The 14,811-nt window shown below is 36.1% G+C and overlaps 1 protein-coding gene across 1 annotated transcript; it reads left to right on the top strand.

Annotated features, from left to right (window-relative positions):
* On the top strand, window positions 1-14,588 carry LOC110099455 (protein gamma response 1). Its single transcript, XM_020826604.2, has 3 exons — window positions 1-234; window positions 12,749-13,484; window positions 13,766-14,588. The coding sequence occupies exons 2-3, from the start codon at window positions 12,782-12,784 to the stop codon at window positions 14,464-14,466; spliced, it is 1,404 nt and encodes a 467-aa protein (XP_020682263.1). The 5' UTR covers window positions 1-234; window positions 12,749-12,781; the 3' UTR covers window positions 14,467-14,588.
* Window positions 14,589-14,811: the final 223 nt, after the last annotated feature.

The raw sequence follows: 14,811 nt of genomic DNA, 5'->3' as shown, positions 1-14,811 counted from the left end.
TCTGGGCACTTCGCGCCTTCACATTCCCGAGAGAAAGGCGAAACCTAGTCGTCTTCTTGCGCCGCTCGAAGCCCATTTCTTCCCCACGCTGTTCTTGAACCCTCCTATTTCTCCCCTACGCCGCTCCCGACAGTCCGTCATCTGAAAAACCGAAAGCGTCGGTGAAAAACTAGGCAGTTGCGAGCAAAGAGGCGTGCTAGGAGGTGAAATTTTTGGTTGGAGAAGTCATCGCAGGTTCATACTCATATTGATGATTTTTTTTTCCATTTACGAAATCTAAGTTCATTATTCTGTGCCTCCTCTATTTACACGTTTCTTCACATAACCCTTGTTTAGCCCACACTGTCAAAAGCATAGTTTAGCATGTTACTGGGGTTCACTCTGCATGTTATATGCGGTGTATGAATCCGTCGAATGGTCTTTACTAAACTGATTGTTGGCAATTCAATCTACGTAGGCATGTTCTGGTTATTACGATGAATATTTATTTTTTAGGCTTGCAGTGTTTCTACAGATTACACTTAATTTCCATTTTTTCTTTCTGTTGTTTAGATGTGAAACGAGGAAAGCCAACACCAGGATCAATCTTACTAGCAAGTGATCGAAAGAGTTAGGGCTTAGAGCCGGTTGAGATGTTTAAGAGTACTAGTTTTGATAAAAAATATTATTGTAGAAGTTTGAGAATAGTTTAGAAATGATCAGACGTAAGTGAAAAAAATTAGTGGTAATTCAGGATAGTGAACAAGGTTATTGAGGGAAAAATGTGCTTTTAATGAATGGAGAGAAGTAACTATTAAGCTATTATATATAAAAAAAACGATAACTTATATCTTATTGTAATTTATCTTTAACTTTAATTTTTTCGCTTTGAGGATTTCCCCAAATACTCCAATTTTAGGTCATGAAAATAGTAATAAATGCATGGCTTCATATTAAGTTCACTTATTTAGATATAATTTTGCAAACTACTGTAGAGTTAGTCAACTATCCATCTAGCTGATTTCAAAGAAGTTGTTTACTTTAGTGGTGCACTTTGAGGTAAACGATTCTTACTTAATTTGGGGTTTTATGCGCCCTTGCTCATTAGGAGAGTTCCATTGGCATTTGTCTAAAAATTTATTGAACATTTATTTCTCATGTGTAATTTAGTATGTAATAATTATCATTTTTCCATGATTATGACAATATATTTATGAACATTTTGTTAATTTATGGAGTTCAATTTACCCTTTATAAGATAACTACAAATTCAAAATATATGGTTTGGCTAATCAGAGGTTCAAATAGTAGTTACAAGTTTTTATGTTATGGTTTAAATTCAAATAAATTTGAACTTAGTTTATTATGAATTTCCATCTCTTTAAGTTCTAAAAATAAGAGACAAAAAAATGTACAGTAATATTGAATTTTGCCTCTTATGTTGTGGGGGGAAAAAGAGGATGATTGGGTGCCTTATAAAAGGACAAAAAAGGTCCACTTGTATTGCATTATTTCTCCTATGTGGTGGGGGAAAAAGGATGATTGGGTGCCTAAAAAACAGACAAATATAGGGAATCAGGAAAAATGAGAGAGAGAGAGAGAGAACAAGTGTTGTTGTGCAGTCATAGATATAGCGAGATAATTTCATCAAACCACTTTGTTTTGAATTTTCTGTCATTCTGTTTTTTTTTTTTTTTTGCAATTACTCTTCAGCATGTCTTTTTTTCCCACTAATACCAAAATTAGAGGTGATGTCCTAAGGGTAAAGAAGAATCAATGACCACCAATGCTAGAAAGGTCAATGTTAACAAGATTGATAGAAAAAAGATTTTAAACACAGGAAGGTGTGGATTAAGGTGTACATGTATTAGAATAAATTTCATCTACATCTCTTGATGATAGTGTCCATAATATGACATCCCATAAATAAAGATGATTGCTATCTCATAGATAGACAAATGTTGGACAAATGTTGGGAGCTATGTATTTATTGCTTACAATGAATGCATGCTTTAGTATATTGCATAAGAAGATCATAGTTGGTGTAACGAAATCATTGTCAAGCATGCACATCAATTGCAAATAGAATGTTTTTTTTTATGAGAAATTATTTTAGAATGACGGAGTTTGCTTTTTTTACAAAGTTTATGCATAAATTCAGTATGATCTCAAGTTAATCAAGTTCGATTTAGATCAATTCTCATAATTGGGTTTTTGTGTTAAGCTTTGGTGTATAACTGTGACTATAGAAAATAGTTCTTATAGGTTTATGCTATTAAAACTCAATTATGTTTGAGAATTAATCTTGAGTGAGGATATCCAGAGACAAGAATCAAGTTAAGGGTCATCTTCTTTTGCTTTGAATCTTGAAAGCTGATAAAGAACTGCAAAAAAGGCATAAGATCGAAGGAGATCCAAATTTCAAAGAAGTTGTAGATAAAGCAATCAAAGTTGAAGTCAATCAAAAGCTCATATTGGTGATTTCTGACAATGTGATTAGATCAAATTCATGGAAAGAGAGTGCCTACAAAAGAAAGGTGAAAATTTTTCAAACTAGAAAAAGGAGTTGATAAATGCCATTACAAGAGGTTCACAATACATTAATACCTTGTGTTGATTGTCCATGGAATCCTAAATAAAATATTTTGGTATGTCTTTTCATTGTACTTTACATAAAGAGCTTATTTCTAATTTTTTCGTAAAAATAATGGGAAAATCTTTCTTGCTGGCAATGAGCATTAAGCATTGTTGGTTAGATGAAAATTGCTAATGTGACTTGATGGAAACTTCAGAAAGTAAAGCATTTTGTATTCTTAAAATTAATTTGATCTCCATTACACAACATGATGAAGAAAAGATATAGCTCAGTCTTAAACACTAACACTTTGAAGGTAACCAACGGTACTATGGTAATAACTAAGGATTATAATTATGTTTGAAACTCGAAACTTGCTCGATAATTACTTGAAATTGAAATCGATATGCTTTGACTTGGAGGTGACTCTATTGAATTAAGTAATCTATTCAATATATGATGTATGCACATATTTGGGTGTATTTATACACACGTGTACACACACATACACACAAGTACATTCACAATACACTTATACACACACACACACATTTATGTATTTATGTTTAATATAATTTATAATTGCTAAATTCAGAGAATTTGAGAGGCAAAAAACTTGATTTTATTTCACAAACTTATCCATATTTATAGATCTATATAAGATATCTTAATAAAGAAATAAATAATTATAGAATCATGCATGATTGCTCTAATATAATCCTTCATAAACGGCCACTTGAAGGAGATTAGCGTGATTTAGGTGAGCCTCCTACGAATTTCCATTCTAGCTATTGGTCAAAATGCTAAGAGACAGTTAGGATTTAATAAGTGAGCCTCCCACGGATTCCCTTCCTAGCCGTGGAATCAAAATGCCATGGGGCGGCTGGGATTTAACACTCCCTCTCAAGCCGAGGAATATAAATCCATCATTCCCATCTTGGTAATCAGTCCTAGAAAGATAGAGTTATCGAGTCCCTTGGTAAGAATATATGCAATGTAATCTTTGAATGAGACATGCTTGATACATATAAGAGCACTGTTTAATTTCTCCTTTATGAAATATCTGTCAACTTCTATGTGCTTGGTCCTGTCACGGGCCCTTCCCACTTGATCTTTTGGTTTTCTAGAATTATCTTGATTCATAGTAGCTTACATATTCCTAAGGTCATAGCTCTATATTTTATTTTTGCACTGTACCTTGTCATCACATTCTGTTTCTCGATTCACCATATAATAAGGTTTCCTCCAAGGAATGTGCAGTATCTTGAGGTAGATCGTCTATCTACTGGTTATCTTGCATAATTTGCATTAGTATATACTTGTGGTGTTATTTTACAGTCTATTCTTAAAGGAATCCCTTTACCTGTGTTTACCTTAAGATAATTCAGTATTATGTATATAGCTTAAATGTGAATATGCTTTTGATTTTGCATAAACTGGCTAATCATGCTTATATCAAATGCTATATCTGGTATAGTGTGGAAAAGGTAGATCAATTTTTGCGTAAGTCTCTAGTAAGCTCATTTATCTACATTTGGATCTTCTTTAACTTCTCCAATTTAAGATTTGGTTATACTAATGTTGGTGCTAGTTTACAAGCTAGTTTATCTGTTTCTTTAAGAAGATCATTTATGTATTTTTGTTGTGAAATACATTAAGTAGCATGACTTTTGAGAATCTTCTATGCCAAGCTCTTAGTGACTACTTTGGCATATAGAGCCTTTTTAACTTGTACAATTTGTTACCCCTAGATTTCTCCTTGAATCCTGGTGGAATCTACATAAATATTTCTTCCTTCAAGTTCCTATGTAAGAATGCATTTTTGATATCCAACTATTCTAGATATCAGTTATAATTATCTGCTAGTGAGAGCAAGATCCTCACAGTATTCATCTTGGCTACAAGTGCAAAAGTTTTCTGGTAGTAAATGTTGTACGTATAAGTGTACCCTTTCGTCAGCAATCTTGTCTTATATCTTTCCAGTGTACCATCATCTTTGTGTTTCATAGAGATCGCTCATTTGCTGCCAATTGATTTTTCCCTACTAGTAGGTCGGTGATCTTCCATGTATTATTCTTTTCCAGGGCCTGTATATCATCTTTCATGGCACTTTTCTAATTTTCAATAGTAAGGTTTCAGAAATATCATTAGGAATATGAATATCATTTAGTGTAACCATGAAATTTTTGTATGAAGGTGATAAGTTATGGAATGATACAAAGTTGCTTATGGGGTACAATGGAGGTTTTTTGGTGAACTTGTATTTACCTCAATTTTAGTAGGTCTGGATTCTTGGATTTGCTCTGGAGCATAATTTGGATTTGTACACTTGGAATACGCTTTCCCATACCTCCTATTATCCATAATAGTTTTGTCCTCAATTTCCCTATCTTTGATTTCAGGTGTAGGTGGATTGTTTTGAGGTGGAGTTGAAAGGTCAAGAGGGACAAGCTCACTTTCCTCATCTTCCTCAGTTTCAATCTCCCATTGAAGATGAGATTTGGTGAGATAAGATTTTTGTTCATTAAAATTAACGTCAACAGATACAAGGGGTTTTCTTGGTAGAGAGATGATAACACTTATAACCTTTATGGGTGGATACATATCCAACAAAGATACATTTGAGTGCTATTGGATCTAATTTTTATCTATTTTGACTATGAATGTGAACATAGGCAATGTACCAAATGATTCTGGGTGTGTGGTTGTTATGAGTTTGAAATTCAGGGTAAAAAGAGGATAAAATATTCATTGGTGTTTTTAATCCTAAGGTTGTTGAAGTTTGTTGGTTTATGAGATATGTGGCGGTCAGAAAGGCTTTCCCTCAGTATAATTTGGATATAATGTAGTGGAATAAAAGTGCACGGGTGGAGGCAAGAACGTGGTCATTTTTTCTTTATGTAACTCCATTTTGTTGTGAAGTATGATGTAGGAAGACTCATAAAAGATACATGTCCTTTGAAAGTAGGAGGATATTGTTTGATTAAAGTAATCTTTGGCATTGTTGAAACAAAATTTTCTTATTTTTTACACCGAATTAATTTTGGATCATGGTATAAAAAAGAGGGAGGATAGTTCTCACATTAAATTTATTTTTGAGGAGAAAGATCCAAGAGACTCGAGTGCAGTCATCAATGAAGGATACAAACTATCGGGCTCCTAAGATGTTAGGAATTTGTTTGGGTCCCTAGATATCACCATGAATAAGGTAGAAGGGGATATGACATCTCTCAATTTTGTTTGAAAAAAACTCATTTATACTTGACTAACTTATAAGTTTCACAATGAAAAGATACAATTTTCAACTTATAAAAAGTTTTTGATACATATTTTTTAAGACATCAAAAGATGGACGTCCTTATAAAAAAGTTTTGGATACATACTTGACTAAAATGATGAAGGAAAATAGTAGATATTTTGCTAAATAAGGATAATATAGAATAACAATTATTCATAATAGTGGATTTGTCTAGCTCGTTTAACTAATACAATCAATTTCTCTCCTTAGCAAGTCTAATTTTCTTCCTCAATCCTTGGTCCTGAAATAAACAAGGTTAAATAAGACTTGATAATTATGATCATTTTTTTTATAATTATGATCATTGGTAAGTTTTTGCATGGAAATTAGGTTTGTGAATAATTGAGGTACATCAAGCACATTTTTGAGAGTGAGAGAGGGTGATAATGGTGTGTCTAAGGGTGTAAGTGAGCCGAGTTGGCTCGATCTCGACTAATTTTGTGGACTGGGCCTTTTGCGAACTCGAGCTCAGACTTGAGCTTGACAAGCTCGGCTCGCGAGCTGGCTCGAATCCCACCTTCAATTTTAAAAAAATGTAATAATTTTTAAAATCCCGCTTAATTTTGTGGACTGGGCTTTTTGCGAACCGGGCTTTCGCCTTCTGCTTAAAATCTCGCTCGTTCGTATTGGATGTTCGCGGACTTAGGAGCTTTATCTACCGAACGTGCTGGGCTTGATGGAGTTTGTGGCCTGTGCGAGGCCGACGACTCGCACGAGGCGTGCCGCGTGGGACGAGCGTGGAAAGTGACCATGCGTCTGCGCGTGGGACGAGTACAGACGACCGAGAGTAGCTGGGTCTAGATGTTGGAAGCTCGCGAGCCGACTTGAGCTCGTTTGTAGTGGGACGAGCCGAGTTTGAGCTTGAGTTCGGGCCCACCTTCTGGCTGACGAGATGAGCTCGATAAAGTCAAAACTTGACTCAACTCGACTCGTTTACACCTCTAGATATGTCTCTTTGGTCTGTTATTGTGGTAAGAGAACCATCAACAATAATAATTTCCTTATCACTCAGCAATGAGTGTAGTTGATGAAGTGGGTAGTAAAATGTGTCATGTGATCTGTGGCTCCTGAGTCAATGATCCATACTCTTTTTAAATATTTTTTAGAGGCACTTAATCAAATGAATATAGAAATTTTACTTAAAAGTGCAAGAGAAGAAGATGCATGTGATTTTTCAAGAGATACATGAGGACATCAACATGAGATTTTGGCTTGTTTATCAGAGGCATCATGACCGACAGCCACGATCAGGAGTCTTTATTTTTTATGCATTTTATGTATTGTTCATTTTATATTTCTATTTTTCTATTTTACCCATATGGGTGGTTAGCTTGATGTTGTAGCCCTGAGGGCACTTTAGTCTTTTTCTTTTGTCATGTTGAGGCCTATATATAAAGGCCCCCTCTATTGTATTTTGATGATGATTTGATGAATAAAAATTTTAGTTTTTGTCTTCTTCAATGTTGTGAGCTTTGAGAGAAGAAAGAGACCCTAGGTGGAAACAATTATTACGTCCTCTGACCGGACGTAGAGCTACGTTCGGCCGCCAATAACATATCACCACGTGCTCTTACTCTTTACCGTGCGGCCCGACGACTTGACCCGGACCGGAACCCGAGAATGTTATGTTCGCATATTGCTAGGCATTACTCGGTATTTGCTCGGTATTGCTCATTGATTATTGCCGAGCAAAATCGACCAATACCTAGCAATACCTAGCAAAATCGAGAAATACCGAGCCATCATGGGTCCGTTCCGGGTTGGGTTGTCGGGCCGCGCGGTAAATAGTGATAACGCATGGCGCGATTCTATTGGCGGCCGAACATAGAGCTACGTTCTGTGATCGGACCAAATAAAAAGCCCCCTAGGTGAGGGTGATTGTAATACCCGTCAGTATTCGAAAGAGTACAAGGCTCGTTGTTTATCTCTACCTCCATGGCTTCGCTTACGATTCTCAAGGGAAATAGATATTCTTCAATCACCATTCTTCGACCCCGACTGGGAGATAGAAGACTCCATCGACCGTATACTATTCCACCTAGCCGAGACTATCGATGAACAACGACCCTCTGCATAGTGGTAACTCGTCGGACATCCACCCGTGTCTCCTCTAGTTACCTTCCCGTGGATCAAGATCGTTGATGTCCTATCTCTTTTGGTGGTGTCGTTTGGATTGCTGAAATTTTCTCTCCGTTAAAGCCTTTTTTAGAGCGTGAGTGAGAGGGAACTCTAGGTGAATGTTCTAAATATGAACCGTGGATTCTTATTACGTCATAACTAGTTTTACTGTAATTTTTTATATTATTTTGTTGGTTTGTTCTCCTAGCTTGTAATTGCATGCCATATCAAACTTCAATTGAAAATCCTTAAAGTTAATTATTGTGATACATTCACCTTAAAGTGGTAAGCTTTACAATATTTTATCAATTCCTTGCTATTCCTGTTTGTATCACATGAATAACAACAATTGTTTTAGCTTATCAATATCTTCTTTATTGGGCTCTCTGAAACTGGACTATGTTTCTGGGTTAGGTTGACTTGTTGTTATGTTAGCTTGTGATGTTCCCTTTTGTTTACTTTGATTCCACTCTTTACTTGGGGGCTTTCCATGTAACTTTCAGCATGTCTTTTTTGTGTATCTTGATTTCTTATAATAGCTGCACCAAAGGGAGTCTTTGTCTTGCACTTTTGAGGAATCCTTATCTCTTTCCTTCTTCCATGACGCCTCTTTGGATGTCACCATTCCTGAACCTTAAGCAATCTTTGGTTCCAGCATCGGCTTTCCTCAGCACAGAATGAGTTAAATGATCCCATTTACTGTGGGTGTCTACTCTTTGCCAATGATTTGAACTCTAACTTGGTCATTTAATCTTGTAAGAAAGTCATACACTCTATCTTCTCAATAAAGCTTTTTAGGATAGTAGCGTTTTCTGGATATTTGATCTCTATGCATCTGTGGTGATCAATTTTCTGCCACAAGCTTTGAACGAGAGTGGCATATTTAGTCACGGTCTTACTTCCTTGTTTTATGCTTCCTATCTTGACTTCAATTTTGAATATTTGTGTAGCATCACGAGCTTTTGAGAAGGTTTGTCTGGTGACATCCCATCTCTTTTGTAGTAGATAGGAACATGAAAGCATCGCTCATTTCTGGAGTTATGAAATTCCACAACCATGACATGATCATGGAGTCTGCTTCACCCCACACCCAAAAATTAGAATCTTCTTCTTTTGGTCCTACCCCAAGGAGGTGATTCATCTTTCCTTTCCCTTTCAAGTAGGTCTTCACAAATTGAGACCACTTCAAATAATTATTCTAATTTAAACGATAGGAAGGTTGCATATTTTGGAGATCTCCTCTTTCTTAGTGCACCATAAAGTCCTCCATTTGGTCAAAATTTTGGGAGGAATTTACTTAAGACATTACGGCGACAAAAGGTAGCGATGAAGGCTATGTCAAGCAGGGCAGCAATGAAGGCTGCGTTGGTTATAGATAGATAACAAAAACAAGCGAAGGTTGGCAAGGAAGGCACGACAGTGCAAAAAACTCAGAATTCTAGCAACGGCAATGAAGACTCTTATACCATGTTAAATTCAGAGAATTAGAAAAGGAAATGGCTTAGTTTTATTGCACAAACTTGTCCCTATTTATGGATCTATACAAGATATCTTAATAAACAAACAAATAATTACATAATCATGCATAATTGCTCTAATATAATCCTTCCTAAATCATTCACCTAAATATGGAAGCATATCAGTGTGATCCAGGTGAGCCTCCCACGGATTCCCATCCTAGTTGTGAGATCAAAATGCCAAGGGACGGTTGTGATTTAGCAATAATATATTAAATGATTCAAGCCATGATTTGAAAATATTAAAAATGACCTTTCTTTATTAGATTTAAATGAGACTTTGACTTTAAACATAACACAATGAAGAAAAAAGGATTTATATAGCTGAAATATTGGGAATGACATTTCTTTATTAGATTTAAATGAGAATTTGACTCTAAACACGACAGAATAGAGAAAATGGATTTATATAGCTGATCCCACATAGTAGGATAAAGGCTTGATGTTATCGTCGTTGTGGAATTTATAATATCTATTCAATATATGATATATGCACTTATTTGTGTGTATTTATAAATACATACATATATGTATGTATATGTAAATACATACAAACACACACATGCACATACGCATCACATATACAAATGCATTTATATACACATTTATGTATTTATATTTAATAGAATTTATTATATATTAAAGCATTAATATCATGATTAGAAAATATTAGAAATGACATTCAAGATTTTAATAATAATTTGACTTGAAATAGGACACAATAGAGAAAAAAAGATTTATGTATTCGAACCCATGTAATGGGATAAAGGCTTGATGTTGTTGTAGAATATTTGTATATGGATAATAATCATGATTGGTAATTAATAATATTTTTGTAAGTTAAAAAAATTATTTGAATCAACTTGAAACTCTTCTCGAAATAAAAAAAATGATTGAGTTTACTCAATTTTTCTTGTCGATGTAAAAATCTTTGATTTCAAATTTTTGTTAGTTTGCTCGAACTAGACTTGTTATCACCCTTAGTTATAGGACACGATAACAATAATGCTACACTATGCATGACTTCATTCATCAAAACAATAAAAGCAGTAATAGCATGCGTAACAAGAATGTCGCATTATGTATGAGTTGGGTTGGCTCAAATTTTACTTTACTCATTTGCACCCGCGCCCTAAGCAGGATTGGGTGACTTGAACTTCTTTCAAACTAGAGAAGAGTCCCTTCCACAAGTTATAAGCTTGATAATATATTTCCCTTCCTTCATGACGTAGAACTGGACGGTGACACAATTTGGACAACTATTGCTTCCCCTCCAAAAGGCAAACAGTAACACCCCTGAGAGATGCCTACCTTCAGCTATTACTTCTCAATCACGGAGAAAGGAATCCTGAAAAATCTTCCTCAAGATTCAACAAACTAATTTCTTTGGAAAGAATCATATCTTTTGCTGAAGAGATAATTCCGGACATTTCACATCCATTCTTTTCTTTCCATATTTCATTGCCATCATTTGGATGCACAACCTAAGATAGAAAGGCATGGAATTTGGTACACAGCCTAAGAGGAAGAAATAAGAATATACCATCAAGCATATATTAAGTTGGCAGTGTTCTTAAACGTTTTGGATAGCAGAAATTGAACAAAGGTGACGTACTTGTTTATGGTGGTGAACTTCAATAAACAATGGTGAATGAAAGTGCAAGATATAGATTCCACAAAACAAGAATTGAAATGAACAGGTCTCTAATACCAAATTGATGCCGAATGAAGAAAGGAAAGTGTTGACCCGAAATGAAATAAAAAAAAAGAGAGGATCGCACGTACCTCTCGGCCATGCCGCTCGAGCTCCACACCCACGATCTCCTCCCACGTCTCGCACGATGTCGCCCAGCACTTCTCTGCTGCGATTAAATATTGGAGAGACGAGAAAGCTGCGACCCTTTTTTTTTCCTGGGCTCATTCTCTCTCGATCACTCACCTTCTCTCATTCCCTCTGTCGCTGCCTCTCCGAATCCTCCGTGCTGTTCGACTGCTCCTTCGACGGCTTTCCCTTCCAGACGGAACGAGAGTTACGACATTTTGAGCGCAAGCAACGACGGGATTTCGCCGGCTGTGAAGATAACTTTCTACCCTTCGTGCACTTCTCCGGCTACTTCGTGGCTAGTTCGACTTCGCTCTTTCTGCGATTTCCTGCTTAACATTTTTTTCCCAAAAAATTTTGGGTTGGCAGGTCGGGTCAACCCGACCCGTGATTAACCCGGGTCGGGTCCGGGTTCAGCAATTGGACCCGTATAACTAAACAGGTCGGGTTCAGGTCGACCCGTTTAACTTCGGGTCAGTTCGGGTTCGACCCGAACCCGACCCGGCAACCCGAATTGACAGCCCTACTTCCGACACTCTTTAAATCCCGTTAAATCCACCGAATTGAGGGATTTAGTAAATTCGGGATTTAAGCATTAAATCCGTAAATCTGGGATTTATTGAATCTCGGGATTTAATGCGCACTATAGAACCGTTTGGGTGGATTTAGCTTAAATCCGACTTAAATCCGACGATAAATCCGATACCAAACAGCCTCTTAGGTTGACATATGCTTTTTATACATTTAATTTCTTTTGCCGTGTCCTGTAAAACATTTTTGGTTTCCTTACGAAATTAATCTGCAGCCATTTATTGAAGTTGCAGTTTCACATGTCTAATACGGGAGGCATACATTGGAGACAAAACAATGTAATCTATCTTTAAGTTTCTAGTCCACTGCACCAGCAGAAATGTCTTCTTTATGTTGAATTTGTTTGCAATCTTGGAGGTCTGGCGCATTTGCATTCCTTGGGTTCAGTAAATGCAAATAAATCAATGCTTGATTTAACATAGTAATGCAACCTTCCAGAAAAAATTCCAGGTAACATTTTTATAAAATTGGACCTGAGAGAACTTGATGACTATACATTCTCAGCTTCCTTACTTTTCAAACCGCTATAAATCTATGAAGATTGTGCTTGTGTAAGACTGTAAGTTGTCAGAATATGAACTGGTTTGATTCAATTTTCTAATCCTTCGGTCTTGTTCAACATCAGTTAAGAAGAAAAAAAGGCTGGTCCTCAATGATGTCTCAGAACCTTGATGTTCTTGAGAAAGAAGGTGACCGAAAAGTCACATTTGAATTCCACTTGCGTTGTTAATAGCACTTTATTTATAATTTCACGTTAACTTAGCTATTTTGTTGCACTTATCATGCACTTAATGGACCTACACCTTAAAGATTATTGTAAACTAATAATTGTTTTCTTCATTAATCAGTGCAGCCTTATTGTTAGTTGTCATCTTAACTAAATGATGGATGATGAAAATCAGCAGCAGAGCCCAAGGATGCTTAGAAGCTCGATTGAAACTGAGGTTGATTCTCAGTATTTATGTCAGTTCACCATGCTTCTTATCGATACAGTTGAGGAATTAACGGTGCGAGTTTCACAGATAGAGTTTGTTTGTCGTCAGCACTTTCCTGATCTGCAAACATTATCACAATCTATACAAAAAAGGATTATAGGTTTCAAGAAAGCCGAAGATCTGGAGTGGAGGAAAAAAGAAGATTCTCTCTTACAGCAGATACAAGAACTCCAATCTGAAAGGCAGCATTCTCAAGAGAAAATTAAGCAACTGACTGCATCCTTAGAAGAAAGTAAGGAAAGATTGATGAATAAGGAGCAGTTGCTGAACCGATGTCAACTTGAGAAGAAACAGCTCTTGGAACAGCTTGTGCAAAAAGTCAATGAAGTTGTTAAAGCGAAGGAACATGAAGAAGATCTACTGCAACAGATTGAGTTGAAAGATCAAAAAATTGAAGTGGAGCTAAACAAAAAGAAAAGTTTGTTTGAGGAGTGCATTAAGCTTAAAACAAATTACAAACATTTGAAGTCTCAATATAATTTTCTCATAAGCAAGCTTGGCAATGGGGCGGAAAATATTCCTCATGCAGACATTATGGGAGATGAAAATGGACCATCAACTGGTTGCCTAAATAAGAGAGGCAATGAAGGTAAGATTTCTTAAGCCCATGCTTTTTTTTGTCCTGATTTCTTATGAAATAGTATTTCTACTCCATAATATAAGTATATGGCAAATAACCTTTGCATCCATAAAATGTAGATTTTGAATATTCAAGTTCTTATCATACAAAACCATTGTTCATTTTTCTTGTTATGTTGTAAGCAATGCTTTTTAAATTCAGTGCTATTGAAAAATGAATTTTAAGAACGGGTAAACTTCATTGGAGCATTTATGTTTTGTAATAATCATTTCATACTTTGCTGACTGCAGATATGAAGAACACCGTTCAAGAGACTGCCCGGCATGTTTCCAAGCTAAGTAAATCAAAGATCGATATAGCTCATCAAAAAGGGTGTGTGGTTGATCAGGTCATTGAACCAAACAAAGGTTCAGATTCTGGATCCTGCACCACTATATCAATGAAACAAGGTTTTATCCCAGCAAAGCCTCTTTCGAATGTAAAAAAAGAACCTTCAAGCAGCTTTAAGCTAGCTGCTTCACGTTGGAGAGATACTAGGGCACGTCAAGAACTCAGAGATGGAGATCCACATGATGATTTTCTCAATACTCCCATGGAAAATGTACGAAATTTGAATGTGGATCCCCAAGACCTAAACAGCAATCTCATTTCTGATGATAAAGCCATGGATGAAGATTGCTCTGATGAGGAAACTCTCGACCTAGCCTCTGAAACTATATCCAAGAAACACCCAATATCAATTGTTGGGCCATCAAACAAAAGTTTTAAATATGTGGAGCCCGTCAGGAGGAAAATTGAGAGGGATAACCTCAAAGGAGTTGAGTGCCAGCAATGCAAGAAGTTCTATGACGCAGTTCTTCCTGATGGAGGTAAGGCTGCTAATACTTTGCGTTGTGAACATCATGATGGTGTTTCTCGGCATCGTTACAGGTACGCTCCACCATTGACACCAGAGGGTTTCTGGAACATTGGATTTGATTCAGATTTGTAAAGCTTCAAATTAAGGTACTATCTGGATCATGCATTTCTTGATTTTATCTTAAGTATGCTTTTGTATTTTCATATGTTTTTGACCGTTCATTAATCACAAAGAAGTGGCTTATGTCAATGAGACTTGGGCTTCGTTTGGGACGGCTTTCTTACTGCTTTTTAAAACAACTTTTTAATATAAGAATTCTAAATTTTTATATTGAAAAGCTGTTTTAAGAAGCAATAAGAAAGCCATCCCAAACGAGACCTTAGGGCAGAACTACTGAATGTATGAATATCTCATATAATAATGATGATTTAATGCATCCAATGGGAGAAAACAGCATTCGATACCACTTTTGGACCT

The sequence above is a fragment of the Dendrobium catenatum genome, unplaced genomic scaffold, assembly GCF_001605985.2.
Source record: "Dendrobium catenatum unplaced genomic scaffold, ASM160598v2 fragScaff_scaffold_185, whole genome shotgun sequence".
In the NCBI taxonomy this organism is placed as follows: Eukaryota; Viridiplantae; Streptophyta; class Magnoliopsida; order Asparagales; family Orchidaceae; genus Dendrobium; species Dendrobium catenatum.
The sequence above is the reverse complement of the archived record's forward strand: the minus strand, read 5'-3'. Positions and strand labels throughout refer to the sequence as shown.